The sequence below is a fragment of the Phialemonium atrogriseum genome (assembly GCF_030411735.1).
Source record: "Phialemonium atrogriseum strain 8032-3 unplaced genomic scaffold QBC33scaffold_33, whole genome shotgun sequence".
Classification (NCBI taxonomy): Eukaryota; Fungi; Ascomycota; class Sordariomycetes; order Cephalothecales; family Cephalothecaceae; genus Phialemonium; species Phialemonium atrogriseum.
In genome coordinates, this window is record NW_026848170.1 from 42567 (window position 1) to 69348 (window position 26782).

The 26782-nt window shown below is 58.8% G+C and overlaps 11 protein-coding genes across 11 annotated transcripts in view; 8 read left to right on the forward strand and 3 right to left on the reverse strand.

The window, feature by feature from the left end:
- QBC33DRAFT_562977 (uncharacterized protein) overlaps positions 1 to 709 on the reverse strand; it is a gene marked incomplete at both ends in the record, with an annotated part of 1105 nt that extends 396 nt beyond the window's left edge. The window contains 3 exons of the mRNA XM_060430243.1: positions 129 to 375; positions 431 to 494; positions 563 to 709. Of these exons, the coding sequence (XP_060279408.1) occupies positions 129 to 375; positions 431 to 494; positions 563 to 709 (458 nt within the window). The remainder of the gene's footprint in view (positions 1 to 128; positions 376 to 430; positions 495 to 562) is intronic.
- A 434-nt stretch (positions 710 to 1143) lies between these two features.
- QBC33DRAFT_247373 (uncharacterized protein) lies at positions 1144 to 2189 on the forward strand. Its single transcript, XM_060422969.1, has 2 exons — positions 1144 to 1296; positions 1450 to 2189. Exon 2 carries the CDS (start codon positions 1474 to 1476, stop codon positions 1810 to 1812), a length of 339 nt encoding a protein of 112 aa, XP_060279409.1. The 5' UTR covers positions 1144 to 1296; positions 1450 to 1473; the 3' UTR covers positions 1813 to 2189.
- On the reverse strand, positions 1978 to 5528 carry QBC33DRAFT_581172 (AP-1 complex subunit MU-1-like protein; the record flags this gene model as incomplete). The annotated part of the gene is made up of 7 exons (XM_060431248.1): positions 1978 to 2044; positions 2296 to 3530; positions 4103 to 4566; positions 4641 to 4999; positions 5067 to 5192; positions 5256 to 5364; positions 5465 to 5528. 7 exons carry the CDS (start codon positions 5526 to 5528, stop codon positions 1978 to 1980), a joined length of 2424 nt encoding a protein of 807 aa, XP_060279410.1.
- A 1071-nt stretch (positions 5529 to 6599) lies between these two features.
- QBC33DRAFT_247396 (phospholipase D p2) lies at positions 6600 to 8600 on the forward strand. The gene has a single exon (XM_060422970.1). The coding sequence runs from the start codon at positions 6910 to 6912 to the stop codon at positions 8410 to 8412; it is 1503 nt and encodes a 500-aa protein (XP_060279411.1). The 5' UTR covers positions 6600 to 6909; the 3' UTR covers positions 8413 to 8600.
- Positions 8601 to 9568: 968 nt separating this feature from the next.
- On the forward strand, positions 9569 to 11651 carry QBC33DRAFT_247398 (glycoside hydrolase family 6 protein). Its single transcript, XM_060422971.1, has 5 exons — positions 9569 to 9919; positions 9996 to 10101; positions 10194 to 10504; positions 10563 to 11119; positions 11178 to 11651. Exons 1-5 carry the CDS (start codon positions 9825 to 9827, stop codon positions 11555 to 11557), a joined length of 1449 nt encoding a protein of 482 aa, XP_060279412.1. The 5' UTR covers positions 9569 to 9824; the 3' UTR covers positions 11558 to 11651.
- Positions 11652 to 11745: 94 nt separating this feature from the next.
- QBC33DRAFT_459733 (ThuA-like domain-containing protein) lies at positions 11746 to 12540 on the reverse strand (the record flags this gene model as incomplete). Its single annotated transcript, XM_060424943.1, has 1 exon — positions 11746 to 12540. One exon carries the CDS (start codon positions 12538 to 12540, stop codon positions 11746 to 11748), a length of 795 nt encoding a protein of 264 aa, XP_060279413.1.
- On the forward strand, positions 12469 to 14124 carry QBC33DRAFT_550121 (uncharacterized protein). The gene has a single exon (XM_060429052.1). It carries the CDS (start codon positions 12739 to 12741, stop codon positions 13636 to 13638), a length of 900 nt encoding a protein of 299 aa, XP_060279414.1. The 5' UTR covers positions 12469 to 12738; the 3' UTR covers positions 13639 to 14124.
- Positions 14125 to 14793: 669 nt separating this feature from the next.
- QBC33DRAFT_550122 (uncharacterized protein) lies at positions 14794 to 15932 on the forward strand. The gene is made up of 2 exons (XM_060429053.1): positions 14794 to 15225; positions 15338 to 15932. Exons 1-2 carry the CDS (start codon positions 14925 to 14927, stop codon positions 15763 to 15765), a joined length of 729 nt encoding a protein of 242 aa, XP_060279415.1. The 5' UTR covers positions 14794 to 14924; the 3' UTR covers positions 15766 to 15932.
- A 1384-nt stretch (positions 15933 to 17316) lies between these two features.
- Positions 17317 to 19746, forward strand: QBC33DRAFT_581178 (glucose oxidase; the record flags this gene model as incomplete). Its single annotated transcript, XM_060431249.1, has 7 exons — positions 17317 to 17518; positions 17611 to 17643; positions 17713 to 17945; positions 18009 to 18144; positions 18224 to 18685; positions 18890 to 19593; positions 19687 to 19746. 7 exons carry the CDS (start codon positions 17317 to 17319, stop codon positions 19744 to 19746), a joined length of 1830 nt encoding a protein of 609 aa, XP_060279416.1.
- A 1573-nt stretch (positions 19747 to 21319) lies between these two features.
- QBC33DRAFT_581180 (ammonium transporter AmtB-like domain-containing protein) lies at positions 21320 to 23303 on the forward strand (the record flags this gene model as incomplete). The annotated part of the gene is made up of 5 exons (XM_060431250.1): positions 21320 to 21415; positions 21483 to 21802; positions 21861 to 22538; positions 22639 to 22934; positions 23269 to 23303. 5 exons carry the CDS (start codon positions 21320 to 21322, stop codon positions 23301 to 23303), a joined length of 1425 nt encoding a protein of 474 aa, XP_060279417.1.
- Positions 23304 to 23538: 235 nt separating this feature from the next.
- On the forward strand, positions 23539 to 26041 carry QBC33DRAFT_613836 (beta-lactamase/transpeptidase-like protein; the record flags this gene model as incomplete). The annotated part of the gene is made up of 2 exons (XM_060432562.1): positions 23539 to 23588; positions 24341 to 26041. 2 exons carry the CDS (start codon positions 23539 to 23541, stop codon positions 25632 to 25634), a joined length of 1344 nt encoding a protein of 447 aa, XP_060279418.1. The 3' UTR covers positions 25635 to 26041.
- Positions 26042 to 26782: the final 741 nt, after the last annotated feature.

The window sequence follows — 26782 nt, forward strand, 5'->3', positions numbered from 1 at the left end:
CGCCCCCCCCCCCCCCCCCCCCCCCCCCCCCCCCCCCCCCCCCCCCCCCCCCCCCCCCCCCCCCCCCCCAGCGTGTGATGCCGAAATGGAAAAAGGGGCCACGCTACGTAGCTGGATACTAACCAAACTCGCAGAACTCGTCCGGCGTCTTCGCGCACACGGGCTTGCCGCCCTTCTTCTTGCACGTGTCAACCGTCTCCTCCGGGAAGCAGGGGTAGTGGCACTCGCCGTCCTCCCGTATGGTCTGGCAGTCCGGGCACTTGGGCTTGCTGCACTCCTCCTCGATGGTCGGCTCTATGACGGTGACCTCGATGTCGATCTCGATTATGATGACGACGTTTGTGCCGTCCGACTTGCACAGCTCGTTATTCTCGTCTGTGACCCCGTGTCAGCTGCTGTAATCCTACAAGTTCTGCGTACTTAAACTGACCGTAATCGCACCACTCCTTGCTATTCCTGGCACAAATGACCTTCTGCGTCGAACTACACTCGGGCTTGGGTGGAGGGGTGCTCGAAAATGCGGCTCCGTTCGTCCCAGTTCTGGCCGCTGGAAAACTTGCACCTTCGGGAGTGTCTCGCTGGACTTCTCGAACCAGCCGCAGTAACGGCGGCCGCCGTCGCAGGGGCTTTTCTGGTCCTGGGACAAGATGGCTGTGCTCGGGTCGCGACTACTGGCTTGGCCGAGGGTGATCAGGGGTGGGAAGATCATTATGACAGAGTGAAAGCTGTGAGTAGGTTGGATGTATTCACGGCTCAGCTTGGCCTCTGGAGCTCACTGAAGCCAGGTTCCCGGGAGACCTAGCAACAGAGGGAGGTCGGCTGTCTTTATGTTCCACCCGAAGGCAATGATTGCATAATCCATCCCTACTCGACATCCAGCTTTGAACCGGTGGCCGGCGAATCCCGACTTTTAGTCCACGGCCGTGGGACCGGAGTCTTGTCGGAGAGAAGTCTGCCGCTTCCATGCTCCGAGTCTCGTCGTGTCAGGCGCTGGATCTCCCATAGACAAGACCTTGTGAATGCCTTCTTAGGTAGTATCGGTTCCTTCTGTCGTCAAAGTGTAGTTGAGTTGTGCAAGTGAGGTTCCCATGAGACAGGTCGCTGATCACATGATATTACTTACCCCCTTTCCTCCTTTTCTCCTGGGAATTCTAGATTGCCCACAAGCCTAGACTCGGGACGGCTAGATTATATCATCGGTTGTCCAACTCAATTGAGTTTCCTCTCGGATCCTGCCGAGAGTCAATCACATGTGAGTTCGTGGGTCGACAGATCCATGTCATCCAGCGTCATCAGGTGCGTCACCCACAAATCATCTCGAGAAAGTGAAGATTAAAAAAACATCATGTCCTGATCGTACGGACCGAAAAGAATATGAAGAAGCCCAATACCACCCAAACCTGCCCAGTGGCCATTTGAGCTGACGCAACGCACCATCAAAACAACAAGAGAAGCTCCAAGAAAATAATCACGATGCCCCCTCCACCACACAAACCCCCCAAGAAACTCATCCGCCAGCTGGCGACGGAGAAGACCCGCGGCGAGGGCGCCAACCCGAGCCAGCTGGGCGACCCGGTGTCGCTCGAGGTCGAGACCAACGCCGTCGCCCCGTCTGCGGTCAAGCGGTCGGACGAGGACGACGCCGGCGCGACGCCGGCCGGGAAAACGCGGCCGTCGGCGGGGTCGCGTGGAGGTGGGAGGAGAGGCGAGGGTGGTTCTGGGAGCCTGATGGGGAAGTGGGATATTGCGGGGGGTCTCGGGGAGCTGGCTGGCGGAAGTGGAAGCGGAAGAGGCAGGGACCTGAAGCTATAGATGATGGTTGGACAGAGATAATGGCGGATTGAGCAGCAAGAGAATGGCTTCCCCCCCCCCGCCCCCCCGGCACTCGTGGGCGGCCGATGTTACGGGACTCAGGGACCACCGGGCTTGCCACTCGGCAATATCCGCCCCGCGAGATATGCGATCAGAATGGCGATTTCAGCACTGGTGCAATTTGATCGATGTCCTGTCCTGTCCACCACCACCACAATGATAACTCGACATACTGGAAGCCAAAAGTAAAATAAGTTTATATATATATCGTGACCGCTTGGAGAAATTTTGGTCGGAAACCCCGTGACGCCATGCAATGCCATATCAACACACACACAAAAGCACCATTACAAACTTGCCATGCGGATTAAAACCTACGAACCGGTGAGCATCAAAGTGTCAGCAAAACTAGAAGGGGGGGGGGAGAGTCGAAAATCTCACCTTATCTCGTAACTGCCGGCCCTGGTCATGTACCTCACCCACTTGACGCTCGAGTAGTTGCTCTTCTCAAAGACCTTGAGGTACCTCACCAGCAGCCCCGAGCTGGTGAACATGAGCAGGCTGAAATCCATGCTCAGCGGAGGCCGGCTCCAGGCCTTCTGGTTGGTCATGCTCGTGAGCTCGGCCTCGGCGCTGAGGACGAACTCGCTGCCGCCGGTGAAGCGGCCAATCTTCCAGACGATGTTGTTCTCGGCGGGCTCGTACTTGGCCTTGCCCTGGGTGCAGCGCTCGGTGATGCGGGCCGTGTTGAGGGGCGTGGGGATGCGCACGACGACGTTTGCGGCGAACAGCTTGGAGCCGAAGTTGGCCTTGACGCCGATGCTGTACTCGACCTTTGTCTTGCCGACCTCGTTGACGATGGCGTGGACCTTGAAGGGCAGGTTGACGTTCTCGGTGGCGCGGTAGCGCATCAGCTCGAACTCGCCGTCGGGCGGCACGAAGCTGATGATGCGGTCGCTGTCGAACTTGCCGAGGCGCACGCACTGGTGGAACTGGCAGTCCTCGAGGGTGACGCTGCCCGCGGCGGCCTTGGTGGCCTTGGTGCCCATGCGGTTGCCGCTCGGCAGGCTCAGCAGGCCGTCGCTGTCGAGCAGGAGGCGGTCGTTGAGGCCGAACTTGCACTCCGGGGTGCCGCTGAGGTAGGCGCGCATGACGATCTGGCCCGTCACGTCGGCGCGCAGCACCGAGCCCGTGGCCGACATGAGCAAGTTGACGTCCTCGATGACGTCGACAAAGGCCTCGTTCTTGCGGTATTTCACGTCGGCCTTGCGCCACGACAGCGCCCCCGTGGCCTGCATGGTGATCTTGGCCGACTCCTCGGGCGCCCGCTCCGACTTGACCCCCTCGGTGGTGATGTACATCTTGAGCGTGTCCGTCTCCGTGTTCTGCGGGTAGCCGAAGTCGATGATCTCGTCGAGCAGCTCGTACACGAGCACAAAGTTGTTCTTAACAGCCTCCTCGTCGAACTTGCCAAAGTAGCCCCGCCCGAGCTGGATCAGGCGGTACAGGAACTCGAACACGAGCGCCGCGTTGGCGTTGCTCTTGGTGACGGCCACCAGGTAGATGTTCTCGTGCTTGACATGGCTGAACGTCGTGCTGCCGAGCGTGAGGATGGGCGACCGCACCTGCGCGTTGCTGATGACCTGGATGCGGAACACGTCGGCGAGCCGCGGCCGGCAGTCGTTGCGGAAGGCGCGGAAGATGAGGTTCTCGCCCTTCTGGTTGAATATTAGGATTCCCGATATCATCTTGACGGGTCGAGCACACGGAGGTGGTGAGGGAGGAGGAAATCACGATTCACGACCTGTCCAATTCTGCCGCCCTTGACGCGGGATCGGGGAGACGAGGCAAGAAATGGGCCAAAGGCGGTGAGGGGTTTCCTCGGTAATTTCTCCTGATGCGGCATCTCCCGCCCCGCACCCGGCAGCACGCAGCCCACACTCAAAAATGTAGGTATGCAAGATGAAAATGCCAATGTGGTTCTTGAGGTAGATATGCCTGTTAAATAATGCTATGCTCTAGATGCAATGCCATGCCACGAGGGCTTTTTCGCTTCCCGATCCCGTTTATTTCGTATATCCAATGTACAGTCCAGTCTCTTGAGCACACACAAAAAACGGGCAATCCCTCCCTGCTAGCAGGTAATGCCGCGAGGTAATACAACCGACATAGGTAGGTGTCCTGCCCCAGAACACCACCCCAAGCCAGCCTCTCAGACGGCCTTCACGCCGACGCGTGTCTGGCGCCCCGCCTTGCCGTTCTCGAGCACCTCCGAGGCGGCCATCTCCACCCTGGCCTCGTAGCCGAGCTCGGTCTTGGCCCTGACGGCGTCGCGGACGCGCCTCTCGCCGCGGTGCATCCACACGTGCCAGCCGCTGCTGCTGAGGGGCCACAGGACACGGTTGTCGTTGCTCTCGACCCAGTCCTTGTTGCGGGGGCGGCGCTTGGACGCGAGTATGTCGAGCTCGGACGCGACCTGCGCGCAGTAGCTCTCGAGCGGCAGGTCGTTGACGTCGTCGCCGAACGGGTTCTCGATCTCGCGCCCGATGAATAGGATCCCTAGGATGATGTAGGCCGCCGCCACCGCCGCGGGGATCGTCACCCACGAGAGAACCGCGATGAGCTGGAACGGCAGGAGGGCGACGTAGACCCAGGTTATCTGGCTGATGGCGATGGTGTAGGCGATGGGGAGTGGCGTGGTGAGGACACGCTCCGTCCCGGCCAGGACGTCGTTGAGGATCGAGAGGTTGTTGTCTGAGTTCCGAGCCAAAATGGTCAGCATTCTTGGTCACCCTTGGTCTCCCGTCCAACGCGGGCATTGCACTCACAAGCAAGGGTCTGCTGCATGGGGATCGGAAGCTGGCCGTTCTCCACGATCTCGTCCGTGAAGCTAGCCAGGTACGCGAGGATCTCCAGTGGCAGATTGCCCAGCGGCCGTTGCGCCTTCTTGAGCACCTTGCGCGGGTTGCTTTCGGCAAACGACACGCCCAGGTGCTCGCCCGTGCTCTTGAAGAAGCCGGTGCGCTTGCGAGCCTTGGCTTTCTCGGGCTCCTCGCGCGTGGCGGCCGCGGCGAAGGTGTCGAGGTGGGAGACGAGGCTTTCCAGGTCGTCGTACGACGTGTAGGGCTCGTAGCGGAGCTTGTGCTTGAGCGAGACGGAAAATGCGACGAGGAGGTTCATGGCGGTCCTGGGATCAATAAATGGTCAGCAAGGAGGTGTTGGGCACACAAATGGCGCCCAGAAACGAAGCTCACAGCTTAGCCAGTAGATCCTTCTCTCCCAGTTCACCCTCTCGCTCCTTGGCGTGGATCCAGTAGACACGGCCCAGCGTCTGGCAGGCAAGGATAAGCTGCGCCCAATATTTCCGGCCCTCGCTATATCTATTTGGCGAGTCGTGTCAGCTCGATTACCCCGTCGGTCGGGTGCTGAACCATCACACGTACCTCTCGTAGGCAGTCGAGCTGCGAAAAGACAGGCCCAAACTGACGGCGAAACCGGTGACCGTGAGCAGGATGGCGTTGGTGCCCACTAAAGGAGACGGGGGAATTAGTCCTGTTTGCTATCCTGGATGCTGGACCTCGGGCGGGGACGGGCACTCACACGGCGACACGAACTTATGGAGGAGGGTAATGCACGTCGACCAGGAGGCGACGAATAAAAGGGGAAGTATCATCTTGGGCAGGATGCTGCCGTGCATTCGCATGAAAATCGGCCATTTCGAGTGTTTTTGGAGGTCGCGAGGCCCCGTCTACATGGAAGCCGTGCGTTAGCCGCGTTGCTCAGGAGTGAATCGCCCCGTCTCCAGGTACGGGCCCTGGTCCGGGTTCGGGTTCACATACGAAATAATCGTCCAGGTCCAGGCTGGTGTTCTTGCGACTAAACGGGTTCGGAGTGTCAACGCGTGGTGACAGGGGTGATAGCTCTTGTTGGAGGCTAACGGTCGCGATATCGGAGGGGCGTTGATCGTTGGAATTGGGGCGGTTAGTTTTCAGGGGAGCTGGGCCGCGGTTGTTGTCGGAGAGAGCAGGTGGATCTGCATAGCCGCCATGACCGCCATCTTCAGCCATTATGCTGCTGTGTAACTGTTGGCAGTGATAAGAGGTTGTCTCGCGCTGCGAGGACAATCGAGAGAATGGAATATCTTCTGGTGGAGAGAAGAGCAAGATGGAAGCGCAAGGGGGCAAGGAGGAAGGAAGTCAAAGGAAGGAAGAAACCTAACCTGTAACCCACCATCCAAGCCTAGACCCGGGGCCTGACGAAGCCCCGATGAGCTAGCAGCCCTGTCAACGGTCTTTGCTCATGGAGTCAGGGGGTTTTCAGAGCACTGGCCCATTTTGGGCGTCAGCAATCAGCGCGCCAAGAGAGTCTGGCCTTCAGCTGGCTGCAGGGACCGCAACTCTATTGGCGGGAGTCCTGAGGTCCTCCAGCATGCGTTGTCACGGAGCATTTGATAGGACCAACCCGTAGATTCCCGGGCTTGTCGGCGTCCAAACGTAACGAATAGCGGCCCATGCATGAGATCTCCAGGGGCCGGGCGGGTGGTGCCGCCGCCGAAAGTGACCGTGTCAACCCGACGGGGACACGAAAACGCGACACAAAAACGCAACCGGATGCTGTCAATTTACTAAGCATACAACGCGCTCCCAAGCTCACCTTGGGGTCTCTGTGGCCGGCAAGTTTGTCAACAGCTAATAGAGTCATCTCTCGCTGCCTAATCTTAGAATCACAGTAGAAGCTCAGGAGAAAGAAAAAGGGAGGAAACAAAAGAAGCTGGGTCAACCCATGCAGGAGGATCAGGAGCTTGGCCAGAAAAGGTTTAGCTTCGTTTCAGGGTGCTTGAAATGAGGAAAACCCCTGCCGATATCTGGAATTCGTCCCACAACCGGGAAAGATTGGCGGCTGCATGAGAACTTTACTGTGTAGCTTCCATTGTTGAGCGCTAGAAGGATGCTGCAGAGACGGCAATCTGCGCGATAACGAAGTCTACCGTGTCATTTGCAAGTTAATATCTGGTTCTGTAATTGGTGGTGGCGGCTGTGACGACTTCCTCACACAACCTGGAAAGTACGGTGCATCAGGTCGGTCGGTCCCCACAGGATGGCAGATCTCCCGCCTCGCGATCCACCCGTCCCGGTCTCGACCAGCGTCCCCGTGTCCTTCCAGCTCGGCACTGGAGCCTCCATCTACACCGGCACTCTGATTCCTGCCATCCTCTCCGCCAAGCATGAAATCATCCTCGTCACCTGCTTTTGGGCGCCGTCAGATTCCCTGTCTGCACTCCGAGGTGCCCTTGAGAAGATCACCGCCAAGCGAACATCCCTCGTTAGACAGGGTAATTCTCTGCCGCCTCTGAGGATATCCCTCTGCTTGTCCTCTCGATCCCTTCTCCAGAAGCTCTTCCACACGTCCTCACCTGATGGCTATCTCTACCCACCGTCGTCATGGCCCAAACAACTCGGGCTACCGAACCAGGCCATCCTCGAGGCCGGTGGCATCAACCTCACCGTGAAGAGTCTCTTCTTCTTGCCCTTCAGCGTCATGCATCCCAAGTTCCTCATTATTGATCGCCAGCGCGCCTTCATCCCGAGCTGCAACATCAGCTGGGAGGTGTGGCTTGAGGGGTGTGTCGAGATCAGGGGCGCGGCGCTTGCAGATTTACTGGCCTTTTACTCGAGCACGTGGGACAGGACGCTTGACACACGAAGCGGGATTCCTGCCTCTCTGGAGGAGGGGGGCTCGACATCCAACAGGCCGGGATCCCAGCCCCCGCTCCAGCCTGTCGCGGCCCATGCCCATTACTTGCATGCATTTCCGCCCACCCAGGCGGACATCACGACACTCATCTTACCTTCTCCCCATTGCCGTCACCCGCACTTCCGCCCCTTCCCTTGGCAAGCCGCTCCGCCAGTGCCGCCCACCCCCCTCAACTCCGCCCTGCTCCGACTGTTCGACGAGGCCACAGTCAGCATCTACATACAGACGCCCAATCTCACGAGCGCGCCCGTCATCTCTACCCTCCTTGCCGCCCTCCAGCGGGGAGTCAACGTGACTATTGTCACTAGCCGCAACATGATGTGGCTCGAGCAAATCGTCACTGCCGGAACCTTGACCAGCTGGTGTATTCGCTCCATGATACGTCGGTACCAATCGATGTGCTCTGCATCGATCATTCCAAGCCAGCGGGCGGCCCGGGGCAGCCATCGGCGACTTGACAGCGAAGAGCGGGGCGTCACTGACCAAGAAGCAGCTCTTGAGGCTCAAGATTCGCGCCCGGGCAGGCTCAGCATCTCATACTTCCGTCCCCGCGAGGCCGGGAAGTCGAGGGGAGGGGAAGGGGAAGGGGCAGACCTCGAGGGCGGCGCCGGCGCAGACGCGACGATGGAGGAGCCGGTACACTCGCACCTCAAGTTAACCATCGCCGACGGGCGGCGCACCGTACTTGGCTCTGGGAACATGGATCGCGCAAGCTGGTACACCAGCCAGGAGCTGGGTGTCCTCTTTGACGACGCCGACTTCGCAGCTGCTGTCGGGGCGGCTGTGGCTCGGGTGTTGGACGGCCGGCTTGAGCCCATATTTGACTCGGAATCGAGCTGGAGGTGACACTGGACTCGGCCATGTCCTGTGTTGGCCATGCAAGGACTCCAGAGGAGGTGTGGGTGGGACTGGCTTTTGTCGAGCTGATTGATGGCGTGACTGGGCGGGATGACGGTAGAGTCGTCCTTCAGCACAACAGTGATGCCACCGTATGTGGCCGGACTATTAATATCATGGGCCGAAGCCAAGGTGGGCACTGGCGACTTGGAGCCGCAAACGACTCAGATCGGGCCGGACCCCATCAGGAGGGCCAGAACGAGAGAGATGGACGTTACAACCAAGTCGGAGGCACAATTTACACGCACATGAGGAAGGCCCCTGCCAAGAGCCGTGAACCCGGATTTTGCTTGACCTACAGAGTGGACGCTTGCAGCGAGGAGCATGGGGAGCATGGGTGGTCCTTTATTCATCTTTAGTCAGGTCTCCAGATCCCCAATCCCCAATCCCCCACACCCCAATCCCAACCCCACGATTTGCCCGCGATTTGCCCACGATTTACCCACCGCATCCGGCACCGCCACCGCAGACCAGCCCGACCAACCTGGTCTGGAAACCGCCCAGCCTTTGTCCCTCCGGTGTCGTGACGGCAGGGTTACAACGGGTCCCCCCTCAAAGGCTGGTAAGGCCGTGAAAATGCGACCGTATCGGCTGGCTCTTCCAAGTTCCGACCCCTCACCGTCGGCCAGCCATGGCGCCCCACATCCGGCATCCGAGCTGTTCCCTTCAAGGATATTCAGGAACGTGGCCTCCGAGATTGCAGATCGCTTCCAACCCGGCACGAGTAAATTGAAAGCTGGCTGCTTTCCTGGTTGGCGGGTCCGCCCCATGCTACAATGCCACCTTCCGTTGTCAATGGCCGAGACGGGAGAGAGTGTGGCTGGGCCTGGGCCTGGACCAGGACCATGAGCAATCAATCAAGACCTTGGGGGCCATTGTTTCGGCTTTGGGATGGAAGTCTAGGTTGGGCTGAACAACATTGCCCCTCGAGAGCTGGCGCATAATTTTTGCCACGCCGCCTGCGCCCATGTCCATGCGTGCAGCACGAGTCGTCGTGATGGCTACCTAGCATCTCCACCCCTAGGCCTGCCCTAGTTTGCCCCTCCGCACCAGTCCATCCGCTTTCGGAACGCGATGCCCTCCCTTCCCGAAACCAAGGCCGGGCGCCGGCAGTCTTGGCTCCTTGCTTGCCCAGATGGCTGCTCTGGGACCAGCGGGTGAACCGGAGGCTGTTCCTGGACACGACGGGCGTGACGTCGAAGGGGGTTAGCTGGGAAAGAGTTCCCGTCGATCCGCCGCACTCGAGCTTCGTCGACTCGTCAATTGGGAGCCCGTCCTTTGATAAAAAGGCAGCCCTCCTGTCGTCTTTGGCATGTTCCTGTTCGATAGACATTCTCATCAGCTCTCGACAAACCTCAACCATGGCTGCTAAACGAATCTTGCTCGCCGCGTCTCTGACGGCATCTATCCTGGCTGCTCCTGTCATCGAGGAGCGCCAGAACTGCGGAGCCCAATGGTGAGTTGCCGTCCACCAGCGTGTCGGCGTCCTCGCGCACCACGAGCGAGATGGCTAACTGATCTTCCCTGAACAGGGCTCAGTGCGGTGGCATCGGCTGGGGCGGTGCCTCTTGCTGCCAATCGGGAAGCACGTGCGTCTACTCGAATGACTGGTACTCGCAGTGCCTGCCCAACAGTCAGGTTCGCTCCCCCGTGTGATGATGGGCCAACAGCCAACAGCCAACCCTGCCTCGGGTTTTCTCTCGGTTGCCGGCGACTGACCTCCGTCGCAGGTGACTACCACTACTAGCAAGCCCACCACCACCACCACCACCACCAAGCCTCCAACCACGACGCCCACCACCAAGCCTCCGACCACGACGCCCACCACCAAGCCTCCAACCACCACCACCACCACCACCAAGCCCCCGACTGGTACCGCCTCGGGCACCGCCTCATACACTGGAAACCCCTTCTCGGGGGTCCAGCTCTGGGCCAACTCGTACTACGCTTCTGAGGTGGCGAACATTGCCATTCCCAGCCTGAGTGGCGCCATGGCTACCAAGGCCGCGGCAGTCGCCAAGGTTCCCAGCTTCGAGTGGCTGTAAGTCTTGCTGTTCCCAGGAGGAGCGAGTGACGATATTAACCTGCGAGGTCCCCAGTGATACCGCTGCCAAGGTTCCCCGCATGATCGACACCCTCCAGTCGGTCCGTGCCGCCAACAAGGCCGGTGCCAGCCCGGCGTATGCTGCCCAGTTCGTCGTCTATGACTTGCCTGACCGTGACTGCGCGGCCGCCGCCTCCAACGGCGAGTACAGCATCGCCAACGGCGGTGTCGCCAAGTACAAGGCCTACATCGACTCGATCCGGGCGCAGCTGATTGCCTACTCGGACGTCCGAGTCCTCCTCGTCATCGAGCCCGATTCCCTCGCCAACCTGATCACCAACATGAACGTGGCCAAGTGCCAGGGCGCCCATGACGCGTACCTTGAGTGCACCGACTACGCCGTCAAGCAGCTCAACCTCCCCAATGTCGCCATGTACCTCGACGCGGGCCACGCCGGCTGGCTCGGATGGGAGGCCAACCTGCAGCCTGCCGTCAACATGTTCGCCAACGTGTATAAGAACGCCGGCAAGCCTGCCGCCCTTCGCGGACTTGCCACCAACGTTGCCAACTACAACGGCTGGAGCCTGTCCTCGCCGCCGTCGTACACCTCAGGCATGTCCCCCCGAGCGAGTGAGTGAGCGAGTGAGCGTATGCTAACTTCAAGGCTTAGGCAACGCCAACTACGACGAGATCCACTACGTCAAGGCCATGGCCCCTCTCATGGCGGCGGCCGGCTGGCCTGCGCACTTCATCACCGACACCGGCCGCAACGGCAGGCAGCCGACTGGCCAGCTGGAGTGGGGCAACTGGTGCAACGTCAAGGGCACGGGCTTCGGCGTGCGCCCCACGACCAACACGGGGCTCGACGTGCAGGACGCCTTCGTTTGGATCAAGCCCGGCGGCGAGTGCGACGGCACCAGCAACACCAGCGCCGCGCGGTACGACTACCACTGCGGCCTCGCCGACGCCCTGCAGCCCGCCCCCGAGGCTGGTGCCTGGTTCCAGGCCTACTTCGAGCAGCTGCTCACCAACGCCAACCCCGCCTTCTAAGGGTGTGCACCATGCACGAAGACGAAGACGAAGACGAATAGCTAGACCGGCGTGCTGTGTCGGCCATGTTCTTTCTCTGTACATAGTTCTAGACATGCCTGAATACCAGGACGTACATACACTTGATCGCCCCAAGTCTATCATGCGCATCTTTGCACTAAGTGAGACAGCTGTTGCTGTTGCTGTTGTCAGATAATGCGAGCCACCCACAGGATCCCGTTCAGTAACTGCCCCATAAAGGCCTCATCCTCGTACGCCTCATCAAAGTGCCCCAGCGCAGTGTAAAACGACCTCCCACCCTCGAACTCCTGACACCAAGCAATGGGATGGTCCTCCCCATGCTCACCACCCTCATACGACCCCTCATCCACCGACAGCAGCACATGCACATCCCCAGCCAACCTCGGGTTCTCCTTGAAATTGTACCACTCATCAAACCACTCCCACCGCCACCCATTCCCCTCCCCCTCCTCCACCCACCACCTCCCCTCCCCCTTCCCAACCGTGCCCCTCACAATCCCATGCCCCGCATCAACAACCCTCACCACCCCCCTCTGCGGCTCCGGATGCCCCGCAAACGCCCCGCCCAGGAGCCGCCCATACCACCGCTCGGGGTCCGGGTCGGGGTCCTCCCCGGCCAGCATGCCCGCCGCGGCGCAGTGCACGCCCACGACGCCGCCGCCGGCGCGGACGTAGGCGCGGAGGGAGGCCAGCTGCGGGGCCGTGAGGAAGGCGCCCGAGTTCTGGAGGAGGAGGATCGCGGAGAAGCGGGAGAGGGAGGAGGGGGTGAAGATTGTGGCCGACGAGGAGGTGGTCACGGAGATTGGGGTTGGGTGGCTGGTGCCGGGCTGCTGGGTGGTGGCGGAGAGGCGGGTTAGGGCTGCTATGGCGGGTTCGATTGAGGTGTGGCGGTAGGAAGATGTTTTGGTGAAGATGAGGACTTGGAGGGGTTGGGATGGTTGCGGGGGGGTGGTGGGTGACATGCTGGCTGGCGGGGGTTTCTTTGTGGCGATGGGGCCTGGAATGGTGCAATTGAGGCTCGGTGAAAGAGGTGGAGTGGAGGTGCTGAACAATTCAGTAATGACTACCACCTCTGGCCGCTTTCGGATAAATTGACAGACGCGCGATGGAAGAGGGACGGTGCAAGATGGAAGGCGGAAGTTGGAAGGTTGGAAGTACCGATGATCGAGATGGGGGCATCTTCCACGGTAGGCGGGGTAAGTGCTCCTCCGCATACAACCAAACCACGGCAGACTGCCGTCCTCAGTGCAGCCGTGCCATCGCAAAGTTGCACTAGCCAGAAGACTGCCCACTACGGACTCTCAGATCGAGGGATAAAAGGAACCAGCTGTTCTGTTCTCGGCGCCGAACAAGGCCAACCTCAAGTTCATACTCTTTGTTCACCACATCGCGATGGGCCACCAGCGCATCAACATGCCCGATCCTCCCCGGAAACGGTTCCTTGGCCATATTTCACCATATCCGGATCTTCTTGGAGGTTTCGCGCTGTCACATTGGTCTTTGTTGCCGATTACCCTCGAGCCAAGCACATTCTTTGCTGTCTCCCAAGTCAAGACTGGGAATGTCATCAAGGAACTGCAGGAACACCCGCTGTCCCATCGTCCCAACCAAAACGGATAGCTCAGGACCTGCGCAAAGGCTGCACTGGGGACAGCGGGCCATCAAGACTGAGGCAACTGGCTGCATCTCATTACCTACACAGATTGTCAATCAAGATCATTGTCGAGCTGAAGAATTCGGTATTGCGCTCCGTACAGTATCCCAGGCGGGGAACAGCAATTCCTCCGGACTCGTACCTACACAGAGATGCCATGCAGAAATGGTCGAGCAGGATATCTCTGACTCTGTCTGATGCGAAGTTCCGGGCGATCAAGTGCTGGAAACCGGAAACTCGCAGGACACCTCGCAGGATAGAAAGCCACACCCCGATGGCCTCGACCTCGGCCGTACGCTTGCCGCCTACGAGAAATCCGGAGCATGCACATCCATTGTGGCCACAGCCCCAGTACAAACCACATTATGTCGCATTCCACCGACGTGGGCCCCCTATTTATTGTTAGCATAAAAGAAAGGACAGCTCCTAGAATTGAAGCAGCCATGGCCGCAACCAGGCAAAGATCCCACCCTGGGATGCCTTTGTCCTCGCAATACTCGGGGGTCTTGTCCACGGTGCTCATAAAGACCCAGACGACGACAAATCCTCCCCATCAGCGACTTGAACCAAGCAGACTGCCGCTTCTGAGCCAGACACCGACCTCATTCATCAAACTTGGAACCGCAATTTACGAGAAAACTATCAATGGACAACGACAGCAACAAAAACAACAACAAGCCGGAAGCCGGCAGCTGGCGACGGCCCGAGCGGTACAAATTGGGGGCATTCGGAGCCAGATGGGACGACCCCATATCCCAGAACTGGCGATCAGCCGGACCACAAGGGGCCGGTCCCAGGGCTTCATACGTACCGGCTTCATACGTACCCGCGCCCCCCCTAGGCCCGAGGCCGTCCTCCAATGCTCGGGGCACCGGGGCCAACGTGTGGCGAGGCGGTGGCGGGCCGAGGCCTGCGTTCGACTTCACCGACGTCAGGGCGTCCCTGGAGCGTGGCAAGCCAGGTCCGGCGTCGCGCGGGCGCAAGCGCAGCGCGGGCGAGGACGGCGACGATGACGATGACAAGCATCAGCAGCACAAGCGGATCCGCGTCGTGCACGATCCAGACCTGGAGACGGCGGAGGCGCAACGGGCTAGGGCGCTGATGATCCTGACGGACGAGATCGCGGAGGCGACGTGGCGGGACGCCGGGGGCGAGACGTTCCGCGGCGCGGTGGACGGCGGGGTCGCGGCGGCTCTGCGGCCGGACTCGTATGTCGTCGTCGTTGGCGGCGGCGATGGTGCTGGGAGGGGAATCGGCGGGGCGGCGGGGGTTGAGGTTGTTCAGGAGAGGGTGTGGGCGAATCGCAATGCTGGGAACTTGATGGATAAGCTTGGGGAGCGCATCGAGGGGCTGAGAGAACAGGTTGACCTGGTGAGGCGGAGGGCCGTCTCGTGCGATAGGGAGGTTAGGAAGCTGGTGCAGGAGGGGAAGAGGCAGAAGTTGGACCTGGGGGAGGACGATGGGGGGAAGGACGATGGGCAGGATGAGGAGACGGAGAAAGAGGCGGGCAAGGGGGTGGAGACGGAGGAGGGGACGGAGAAGGGGACGGAGAGGGGGACGGAGAAGGGGGCGGAGACGGAGGAGACAGAGAAAGATAAGGGCAAGGAGAAGAGGAGAGGCAAGGGAAAGGAGCCGTGGAGGCACAAGGTGAAGGGAAAAGGCAAGGACAACATCGTGCCGAAGGAGGAGACAATGCAGGAGAGGATGCTCAACCAGTTCCGGGACGTGCGGTTCAGGACAATGATCCAGCAGGCTAGGAACAGAGGCCACATGAACATGAACGCCTCCTTCTCAGCGTGGGGTGGTGCGACGCAGTTGTACAGCCGGCTGAAGCTGCTCAGCTCCGTCATCCACGGCGGAGATCTGAGGTCCGATATCGCGCTGATCGACTCGGATTACCTGGAAACGAGGCACGGCGAGGGTCTGAGGAGATTCTATCTCGAGATGTTCCAGAAGATCTACATGATAAGCCTCGACCTGGCGAGGTTTCTCGGTAAGCTTTTCCCCCTTTTCTTTCCCTCTTCTCTTTCCCTCCTCTCTTTCCCTTGTTTCAAACCCAGCACTTACTTGCCTCCTTACCTTGGCTGACATTTCTCCTCGCACAGTCCAAGCCGAGAGGAAACACTTCCTGGCGTCAACTTGGATCAACCTGATAGACCGCTACTGCTACGTGGCTGACTCGACGATGCAGGAGCACCAGGACAAGCGCGTCAAAAGGGGCAACAAGGGGCCTGACGAGAACAACGACCAAGTACAGGTGATCTTCAAGACAGACAAGGAGTACCGGAAATGGATAACCGAGCTCGAGGAACTCATGACGAAGACGACAGCCGACAAGCCGCTGGCCGCGCTGACCGCGGCGGACCTGAAAAAGGCTGACGAGCATGCCCAAAAGTTATGGAAGGAAGGAGAAAGTGTGGTCTTGTGGAACAAGCTCAAAGTTGACCACCTGTGGGGACCTAGTGCCAGGTTCCAGATCGAGCACAATTCACCGTACTTTAGGCAGAAATTCAGGCCGGCCACCGACGATTAATCATATATGTACATCAATATCTTTTGGAGCTGCTTTAGAGGTTTGAAGGTTGGGTTGGGTTTGGACAGCATGGGCGCATTTTTGGTGCATATAAGGGGGAGTAAACATATTTGTATATACGCATTCGGCGAGAAGATCGCATCATGTCATATTTCCCACCATTTTGGGGACGACAAGCAAGTATTTATGGCCTCTCCTTCCCGTATCTCCGGTCTCTCCTTCCCATATATCCGGCCTCTCCTTCCCGCATCTCCGGCCTCTCCCTCCGCATCTCCGGCCACTGTGCCCCCCCTCCGCCCCTCGCATCCACGACGGCCGGTCCTTGGTCGGAGCTTCAGGCTAAAACACACTCGGGGAAGGACGCTGGCCCTGACATAAGCACCACGTCCGGTATGCTCCCGAGTCAGGCCCCTTTACTCCATTACCCATCGATGGACATCTTCAGCGTCGGTGTTAAGACCTTGACAACAACTCTCGAGCTGCTGTTCTACGTCAAGCGGTCGCCAAGCCGTATAAGTGTTGTTTCTGGGAACCGTGGTCGGGAGGCAGTAGCACAGAATACAGGCTAAATACGCCATACCCCCAGGCCATGATGATGGGGAATATACTTTGGAGACGTCTGCCCCGCATCTCGTCCCAGGGGATATTGAGCTGCCCATTTCAGATATGGAGATGTTCAAGACAGCACAATTGGGAGTCATGGCACCGCTAAATATAGGGCTTGTGACAGAGGAACGCGCCCGGATCGAGTGTGATTCGGATGGGGGTCATGTAGGTTGCCTTCGGAGGACCGGGACGGAGCCAGCCCTCCGGTACTTAGCACCACCATCACAGCACTGCTGCATATGGAGTCTTCTCAGGATGCCATACATTCCACTGTGTCGGGAAAATAGAGGCTCGTCCATCGTAGCTGGACTACCGGAACTGAGGATGACTATGCCCAGATGAGTAAAACAAACCGGAAAATGACAGATCGAAACGAAGTAGAGAGATTTCCACAGACGTTTGCAGAGCGACACAGAGGGCAAATCCCGCAGGGGCATCTCCATGTAGAATCCAAGCCCGGTACTGTCGCAGCCACTCGACTGCCCAGGACCCGGGTCTTGGCCTTCGGCGAAGGACTATGGAAATTTGCCGACATCAGGCTCAAATGCCATCCCGGGTAGCAAGAACATACCAAGAAACAGGGCGCTCGCTCTTGCCCGGGAGGCACAAGTCGCATGTGGCCTAGCGACGTGGACTCCAATTAACTCCCCATATTAAGTCCCGACTGGGCCCCCCGCAGCAATCAATCCCTGGGCATCCGACTCAGAACTTGCGGGCAATGGGCAGCCAAGGCAGTTAACATGGTCGCGGAGATGGCATCGCCTGATGCTACTCCAATGTCTTGGCCAGCTAGCGATGTGTGCACCAGGCTCTGGTTGACCAAGCCTTGGTTGGGACCCCGTGCAAATCGCCTACTAAAAGGCCATGGTCGAGTCCCCGGTTTCGCCTTGAGGTAATCCCCCACGTCGCACGGATCATCATCCATCCCTCCAGTTAACTGGCACAATGGCATCTCTCAAGTTGGCAACGCTACTACTCCTGGCGGCGACGTCCCAGTTGGTGTCGGCCGTCTGGATCCCGCGCCCGCTCGACGAAACCAACATCTTGACACGAAGGGACGAGGTGGCGGCCGAGTACGACTACGTCATCGTCGGTGGTGGAACCTCGGGGTTGACCGTGGGTGACCGGCTATCCGAGAATGGCAAATGTAGGTTGCAGACGCCTCGGAAGACGAGACAGTGAGAGGGAGAGAGGGGCGAAAGACAGCGAAACAGAGACCCCGAGCTGACCCCCACCCAGACAGCGTCTTGAACATCGAGTACGGGTACTATGGTGAGGCTGACCCCAAGAAACGCCCCATGGTGGCCTCCGAAAGTATTGCTCATCATCTCGGCTGTGCAGACACCCAGGATGGCATGAACCCCAAGCGCATGTTTAACATCACGTCACTGCCGTGTCCTGCGCTCAATGACCGCACGTTCAAGGTCGGCATCGGCTGCGTCGTTGGTGGGAGCTCCATTGTTAATGGACAGGTCTACCTCCGGGGCACTGCCGAGGAGTACGATGCCTGGGAGGCTCTGGGCTCGCCCAATTCCACTTGGAACTGGAAGGGCTTGCTGCCATACTTCAAGAAGGTCTGACCACTTTGTCACCCCCTTCCCAATGCGGCCGGGAACATCGCTGACCCCTCACCACAGGGCATGGCCCTGAATCCACCGGACCCCAGTCAGGCCGAGGAGTATAACATCAAGTACGACATGAAGTACTGGGGCACGGGCTTGAAGTCCAAGATCCAGGCCACTTTTGGCAGGGGAGCCTTAAACAGCCAGATCAGTCAGTAAAACCCGCCCTTGACGGGGGATTCCGTCAGACCCCTCATGAGACTAGCACTACTGACTCGCAACCTCCACAGAGACGCTGTACAACGCCATGAAAGCCATGCCCGGCGTCGAGGTGCCGGCCGACAGCGGCGCGGGCGAGGCGGGGCTGTACTGGTACACCATCTCGCAGGACCCGACGACGTTCCGGCGGTCGTCGGCTCGGAACGCGCACTGGGACGACGCCAACCGGACCAACTGGGACATGGTCGTGGGCGCGCGGGCGAGCCGCGTCCTGTTCGACGGCGACGGCACCGCCGCCGTCGGCGTCGAGTGGGTGTCCCGCAACGACACGGACGCGCCCGCGGTGCGGGTCTGGGCGAGGAGGGAGGTCGTCCTCGCCGCAGGTGCGATACACACCCCGCAGGTGCTGATGCTCAGCGGCATCGGACCTGCCGCACTGCTCGAGGAGGCGAACATCACCGTGAAGGTTGACTTGCCGGGCGTCGGGTCCAACTTTCAGGACCACAGCTATATTCCGAATATCGGGTTCAGATGTATGTCGCATACAGCCCATTGTGTTTAAGGCATCTTGCCTTCGTTCTTGTTTTCGCGTACTGACTCGAGCATTAAATAAACAGGGGGCACCGTCCCAGGCGCAACGCCCACGACGACGTCATCCACGACCACACCGGTGAGCACTCCGAGCGACGCCCCGGTCGACCGTCCCGAGGAGGACGACGACGAGGAATCGGACACAGGCGCCGGCACGGACACGATCGCGGCGCGGCAGATCGGCGGGCGAAGCGGGCCGCCAAACCTGGCGACCATGATCGGCCTGCCGGTGGTCTCGCCGGACCGGTTCGAGGAGCTCGCGGCGGCGTTCGAGGCGCAGGACCCGACGACGCACCTGCCGGCGGGGTACACGGCTGAGCAGGTGGAGGGGTACCGGCAGCAGCAGAAGGTGTGGGCCGGGCTGATGCGGTCCAAGGGGGTGGTGTTTCTCGAGATGATGATGGGCGGGCCGGGCGGGTCGATACAGAACCTGCACTGCCAGTCGCGCGGCACGGTGCTCATCGACCCGGCGGACCCGCAGGGCGAGATGGTGGTTGACTACCGGGCGGGTTCCAACGAGATCGACATCCGGGTCATGGTGGAGATGGTCAGGTTCATGCGCCGGTACATGACGACGGGCGAGCTGGCGGCGTACGAGGCCGTGGAGACGTCGCCGGGGGCCAATGTCACGTCGGACGAGGACCTTGCAGCGTGGGCGAGGGGCGTCATCATCCCCTCCGTCTACCACCCCGTGTCGACGGCCGCGAAGATGCCTCGCGAGTGGGGCGGCGTTGTCGGCGAGGACCTGCTGGTCTACGGCGTCGAGAGACTGAGTATCGTCGACGCATCCATATTCCCGACCATTGTCGGCGCCACCACCTCCATGACCGTGTACGCTGTTGCCGAGAAGGTAAGTCGAGGGGCCTGTTCTTTTTTCTTCCTGCTCCTCGTCCTCTTCTTGTCTTCTCCCTTCTCGTTGCTGACGATCAATCTCTCTCGCTAGGCTGCCGATATCATCAAGCTCCGTACTGGACAGGCCGTCGAGTCGCCACCAGAGGTGTAAGTTGTTGGCTGGTTGAAGTTGGGTTGGTTGGGCGGAAAAGGTGTGATGTCGTGCTGTGGCTGCGAGGTTCGTTCTTGGCGCGAGCGCGTTCGGATAACTTGTACTCCTATTTGTCCATGTTACCATGCAATGCCCCCCACTCGGTTCAGGGCCAAGCGAAAGCGATGACGTGCGGTTTGGATCCCAACTGACAACGTTCCCAGTAATCAGCAGTCGCGGTTTATTCCGGGATGCTGAGCGAGCAAGGTTGGCAAAGATAAGGAGGCAGGAAAGGAAATGTGGTGGTTGTCCAGATAAGCATCTGCCAAGACTTGGAAGCTGGGAGCTATTGGGTGGGTGCGGGTGCTGACACACCACTTTAAGGCGAGCCAACGAATGAATCCTGAAAAATATTGTTTCGAATTGGACGAACACCAACAAGGACAAGAGGCTAGAGGGTAAAACTGCCGTAATCTGTACGGGATTACCTGCACATGCCTGCCTGGGGACCCTATCTTGGGGGGATTCCGACAAATCCGCTGTGCCAAGAGATAAGGACCAAAAGCTGGCGAGCCAATCAATTGCAGCTCCCATCAAACGTAATCCGTAGATCCGTTATCAGGCCCAGCCACATTTGGAAGGATATCGGGTATCGGCGCCACAACTCACCCTTTGCGAAGACCACTCAATCTTTCAGATAACAGACACGATGGGATTTCGTAATGCATTTTCTGCTGCGATGGGTGTCCTTTATCGCTTGGTTTGAACCCTACGCTCTTCTGAGAACGTAAGAGTCATCACCAGCTGGCTCCATATCCTGCTCTGACTCAAACCTCGAATCGTGCTTCTTCTAGGTACACATGCATGGATGTCTTTCCAGCCGACGTCTAAGGGGGCAAAGCCGGCCGTCTTCTTCAAGGATTAGTGTGGCTATTCAGATAACTATTCTCGTATTACTCCAGTACTGCGCAAGTGCCGAGTACGCTGTCTAGCACTCACTGTCTCTTTCTTGGGTTCGTTCGCCTACAATTTCCTCTCTCAGTCGATATCGAATGCATGTGTCGAAAGATCTGTCGACTAGGTATTCCCACCACATCGGAAATCATGCACCCTGGATGCTGTAATACACACCCACACTCTCCCCTGCAGGGAATTGGGAAGTTGGAACCCCCATATTCCCTCCCGTTTCCAAGAATCCCTTATCTATTCCTCTCCACTTCTGCCTCCCTAATTGGGGCCTTGGGTCCTGGGAAAGTAGCTCCCCTGATTAGGTAGCCAACTGCCTTCAGCTTCGATTAGCTCACACTGATATGGCACGGAACCGGCCAGCTGAGCTTCGAGCAGATGGGTCTTTGCTGTTCTTTATTTACCCTGCCGATCCCACCCTCCATCCGGGCTCACTCCCTCTCCTGAAGCTTCATCTTCATTCCTTCTCCCGAGCTCCATTTCCGACATTGGTGGCAATCCTTCCCCAGAGTGGACCAGAGTCTTCATCAGCCACGGCTCACTCCGACTCGATCCCCTCCGCGAAGACCCCAACCGAGTTTCACCCCCGCCGGGCCCCTCTGGCCAGGGAATATAGAGAACATCCACCATGTCGGCCGGCCCTGTCGAGGTGTATAATGGCACCGCTGGCGTTGCTAACACGGGCGGCGACTCGTTGACCGGCGACCTCAACATCTACTACAGTGTACGGAGTCAACTGGCCCTCTGCTGCGGAGCCCACAGAACGTTAACTTGTTTGTGTGTCATATTAGGATGGCGATTTCGCGTGGATCATGACCTCGTCGGCCCTTGTGCTGCTCATGGTCCCCGGCGTCGGCTTCTTCTACAGCGGACTGGCGCGGCGCAAGTCGGCCCTCGCGCTGATATGGCTATCGATGATGTCCATCGCCATCGTCGGGTTCCAATGGTTCTTCTGGGGCTACTCGCTCACCTTCTCCCACACAGGTAGCGCCTTCATCGGCGATCTGTCCAACTTCGGTCTTATGAAGGTCCTGGGCCAGCCTAGTGTTGGCAGCTCCAAGATCCCCGATATTCTCTTCTGCCTGTACCAGGGCATGTTTGCGGCCATCACGTAAAGTTCCCCCTTAGTTCCCGGCCTTGCCACCTGACTGACCAAAACATGGAAACAGTCCCGCCCTTGCCATCGGTGCTGCTGCCGACCGTGGTCGCATGCTCCCATGCGTTGTCTTCATGTTCATCTGGGCCACCATCGTCTATGACCCGATCGCGTACTGGACCTGGAACGCCAACGGCTGGTCCTTCAAGATGGGCGGCCTCGACTTTGCAGGAGGCACCCCCGTCCACATCAGCTCCGGCGCCGCGGCCCTCGCCTACTCCCTCATGCTCGGCAAGCGCCGCGGCTACAACGACATCAGCGGGCTCCCCTACCGGCCACACAACGTCACGCACGTCGTGCTCGGCACCGTCTTCCTCTGGGTGGGCTGGTTCGGCTTCAACGGCGGCAGCGCCCTCGCCGCCAACATGCGCGCCGTCATGGCCTGCATCGTCACCCACATCGCCGCCAGCGTCGGCGGCTTCACCTGGTGCCTGCTCGACTACCGCCTGGAGCAGAAGTGGAGCACCGTCGGCTTCTGCTCCGGTGTTATTGCCGGCCTTGTCGCCATCACGCCCGGGTCCGGGTACGTCACACCCTGGGCGGCCGTCATCTACGGCGTTGTTGGGGGGGTTGTCTGCAACTTCGCCACCAAGATCAAGTTCCTCATCGGTATCGACGATGCCCTGGATATCTTTGCCGAGCATGCTGTTGGTGGGATTGTTGGCAATCTGCTGACTGGCCTCTTTGCGGCGTAAGTAGTCTCCCCATTAAATCGCCCTGCCCCTGAGCCCCATATAGACCCCTCCTCCCCTTCTATCGTCCATCGCTAACCTTACCCCCCCAAACCACAGCGACTACATCGCCCACCTCGATGGCTCCAGCACCATCCCCGGCGGCTGGATCAACCACAACTACATCCAGCTGGCGTACCAGCTGGCCGACTGCGCGGCCGGCTTCGGCTACTCGTTCGTCATGACGTGCGTGATCCTGTTCCTCATGAACCTGGTGCCGGGCCTGTCGCTGCGCGCCGACCCGCGCGAGGAGGAGGTCGGCCTCGACGACGGCCAGCTCGGCGAGTTCGCGTACGACTACGTCGAGCTCAGCCGCGACGCCGCGCACGCCCTGCTGCCGGGCGAGGATCCCGCTGGTTCGAGCTCGAGGGCGGAGAGTGGGAGCTTTGTCGGGAGGGGGAGCGTCAAGGGGGCTGCGGGGACTGGGGCGGCGGTGGAGGAGAAGACGCACTGAGAGTTGGTTTGGGGTTTCTTCATGTATGGTTATAACTTGAGGTGAAGTATTAAGTGGTTTTGTAATGGTTGGTGAGGACGAGGGGGTGCGAAAGGAAAGGGGGTTGCTGTTAGACGACACTTTGATACCTATTTGTATTTTTTTGTGTCAAGGCCTTGTATTTGTTGCACGTTGCTCATGCTGCAATCCTGGGGTTGCCCTGTTGATGGACTGGCTTAGCGTGAATTATTCCCAAGCCAACCTGACACGGGGCGTAAGGGGTACTACGTAGCAGCCACCATCATGCCATCATTAGTTGCCACTCATTGTAAGGACCCCGCCTTAGAGACTGCATCAATCCTCACTCAACGCTCTGAGGGATATGATTGATGAGTCTGTATTAAAAGTGATTATCGTAAGGGCTTAGATCTATATGGGGCCAATACATTGTTGTCTAATTAGTCAGGGCAAGAGGCATTTGAGAGAGCCGCCGGAAGACATGTTGTATGGGAAGCCTTGTTCCCGTAATGATTTATCTCAGGACCCGGGTTTGGCCCATCCCTCGACGCTGGCCATTGTAAGTTACCAGATGATCGTTCAGTTTCGCTGTTTCTCAGTGTCCCTGTATCTCATTTCGCAATTCGGTTCCTTCAACCGGAATGGGAATCCGACCTTGGCGTATGAAAGGTGATTGCGAGAAACAATGCTGGATGTGATTATATCGACTCGGTGATGTCCCCGCCCCCCTCTTGGCCTCAACAAGCTGGTCTAGAATTGATACACGATTAGTCTGCTCGGTCGAACACCTCGGCACATTTTAATTCGAGTGGAGGCAAATGAGGCTCATGATCAATTCAGGTCAACCACAACAGGCAGTTATATTTAGAAACCGAGAGCTGTAAAAATAGCGTGGTGGGTGACATTAGGATAATCTAAAGGGTAGTGCTCGGCACTCTAAGCTGCATTATCATGTTCTTGGAGAGGAGAGCCCTTGGGTTCTCGGCGATCTTTCCCCAAACAATACTCTATGTTGTGCTGCGCCTGCCTCTAAACCCGGTTTCGGTTTCCCTAATTCTCACGTTTTTAGTGCGATATCTCTAATAGGATCGTTAGTGAACTCACCCAGGCATCTAGAGTAGCATCGGGTTGATCCCCGCCGCTGTTTACCCTGAGACTGGAGTATTACTTAATACCCAGCTTTTTCTTGTTCAATCCGGCGGGACTCTGAACATCTTTCCACCTGGTCAAGGCAACTCTGCCAGTATTAGCTCGACCTCGAATCTAGCTGAAGATGCGCCACCCACAGATATTCATCCCAATTGGTATCAGTGCCCTCACCGGCACCGTGGTCAGCGCAAGCGGCTGCAATGCCTCGGCGAGGGATACGCTCCGGCATGGATCTCCCGAGTCGGTGGGGATGCTTCCCGGGCCTTTATCCCAAATGGTTGCAAATCTGACAGCATACACCGAGACGCGCAACTGGACGGCGCACTCGTACAACCAGGTTGTCCCCATCGAACCCGGGGGAGCAACGCTAATAGCTCGCCACGGAGTCATCGTATCGGCCTTTGCATTTGGCAAGCGCCTCCTGTACGCCAACGTTTCCGGACTGGAGGGAACGCTGCTACCCGCCGAGGATCAGGAGGACGCGACACTGGACACGATATACGACATGGCCTCGCTGACGAAGCTGTTCACCACGGTGGCGGCGCTGCGACAGATCGACGAGTCCCGGATCACCATCAACGGCACCGTGGCCGAGTACCTCCCCGAGTTCGCGGTCAACGGCAAGGAGAACGTGACCCTGCTCCAGCTTATGACGCACACCAGCGGACTGTCCGAGTCACCGGACCCGGGACTGAGTTCGCCACAGTATAGGACTTACGATGAGCGGGTGCAAGCGATCCTGAACGAGACGCTGGAAAACGAGCCGGGGAGCGTGTTTTTGTACTCGGATCTGAACTACATGACGCTCATGCTGGTCCTCGAGCGCGTGACGGGGCGCAAGCTGGACGCGCTGATCGGCGATTTCACGCGGGAGCTGGGCATGCGAGACACGTACTTCAACCGGGGCAACATCGAGGGGCCGGCCTCGCCCTTGTACGGGCGGACGGCGGCGCAGGAATTCCAGATCGCGGTGCTCGGGCCGGGGGAGCCGCAGCGGCCGCAGCCGGTGCGCGGCACGGTGCACGACGAGAACGCGTGGGCGCTGGACGGGGTGGCGGGGCACGCGGGCCTGTTCTCGACCGTGGCCGACACGGCGCGGCTGTGCCAGATGATACTGAACAACGGCACGTACGGCGGGGTACGCGTGCTTTCCGGGCCGGCGGTCGACCTCGTCTTCACAAACTTCAACTCCCGGTTCCCCGACGATGCGCACGGCGCTGGGTTCGAGTTGGACCAGTTCTACACCTCCGGACCCATGGCAAACCCCCTCGCGGCGAGCCACACCGGCTTCACCGGCACGAGCGTCGTGATTGACCGCGCGAGCGACACCTTCTTTCTGCATTTCGCCAACCGGGCGCACCCTTCCAGGACGTGGTCTAGCAATAACATCGTCCGGGAGTCGTTGGGCTATTGGGTTGCGAAGAGCTTGGGAAGGGATGTGCCGTTCCCACCATAGGAAAAAGAGCTGCAGCTAGCTGCAGCTTCACCTGCACCTGCACCTGCACCGGACATGGCGGGGATGCCCGGGAGCTGACTGAAGCGGGGCGACAACTTGGAGATTCGGTCAGGAACCTGCGGGGTTTGCAATTGAACTTGGAATGAGGAGCAGAATGGGCAACCAGAAAGGGCTTGTTGGATTCCTGCACCTGATCATCGAGTCCCGTGGCTGTTTATTAGCGTTGATTCATTCATGCTATCTTGCGTTCGTGTTGTTGGTTGGCTGGAATCCGCCCCGGCAGCTGGTAGGGGGGGAAACCAGGACTTGATATGCCGGCAGGCAGCCGCCTGGAATTTACGAGATAGCAAAAAAAGTAACTTTGTCCAACCTACCTTAGGTACCTAACTTTGCAGATATGAAAGGGGGTATAGGTATACTTACACGTGCCTGAGTAATTTACAGGTACATTACCTCCGTGCCATACAGGCACCTACCTATCGTAGGTACATACCTACCTACCTAATCGACCCCGCTGTACACGGCACCACGTGCTGCAGAGGCCTGGAGGGCTGCCATAGGAGTACCTAACTCTACCTCACACCACGTTGCATGACACTTGCCTGAGGTATCCCGCAAGGTTCGGTAGGTAGGTACCTACTCGCCTAGTACAGGAGAAACCCGTCACGTAATTGGACCGGTGAGTCCTATTCCTTCCCTCTGGGATGAATTCCAGTCAGGCGTCACTGCAGTCGGTGGCTTTCCGTTCCTACCCATCTGTGGTTGACAAGGGTGCAGCCTCAATTCCAACCGCACCTCTTGCTTTTTCCCTCCCGCATACACCAGAATACATTGGTATTCTCGAATCTCGATTCCTACCTCTACTTATCCTTGCCATCATAGCTGGTTGTATTGTCTTAGCTATTTCCCCAGTCGTTCACTAGATATTCCCCTCCTCCATAGATACTTTCCGTCCGTCTCTGAACACCTGGTTGGCCGGCCTGTTGCGGCCAGGCGTGAGGTGTGGGGTGTTGTCGTTGCCTGCCCTCCTACCTACCAACCTAGAGGTAGGTAATCAATATCGCCGTTTCTGTCGCCTCAAGTTCCCGAGGCTGTTCGGCCAGGACGTTATTTTTGGTGCTGCTGCCCCGTCACTGCCGACATTCCGT

Bases quoted from the DNA above. Each gene is read 5' to 3' on its own strand.
- QBC33DRAFT_550121 (XM_060429052.1), top strand. From the start codon at position 12,739: ATGATCGAGATGGGGGCATCTTCCACGGTAGGCGGGGTAAGTGCTCCT.
- QBC33DRAFT_550122 (XM_060429053.1), top strand. From the start codon at position 14,925: ATGCAGGAGAGGATGCTCAACCAGTTCCGGGACGTGCGGTTCAGGACA. The intron at 15,226-15,337 runs GTAAGCTTTTCC...CTCCTCGCACAG, and splicing joins CGACCTGGCGAGGTTTCTCG to TCCAAGCCGAGAGGAAACAC.
- QBC33DRAFT_247373 (XM_060422969.1), top strand. From the start codon at position 1,474: ATGCCCCCTCCACCACACAAACCCCCCAAGAAACTCATCCGCCAGCTG.
- QBC33DRAFT_247396 (XM_060422970.1), top strand. From the start codon at position 6,910: ATGGCAGATCTCCCGCCTCGCGATCCACCCGTCCCGGTCTCGACCAGC.
- QBC33DRAFT_247398 (XM_060422971.1), top strand. From the start codon at position 9,825: ATGGCTGCTAAACGAATCTTGCTCGCCGCGTCTCTGACGGCATCTATC. The intron at 9,920-9,995 runs GTGAGTTGCCGT...TTCCCTGAACAG, and splicing joins CAGAACTGCGGAGCCCAATG to GGCTCAGTGCGGTGGCATCG. The intron at 10,102-10,193 runs GTTCGCTCCCCC...CCTCCGTCGCAG, and splicing joins AGTGCCTGCCCAACAGTCAG to GTGACTACCACTACTAGCAA.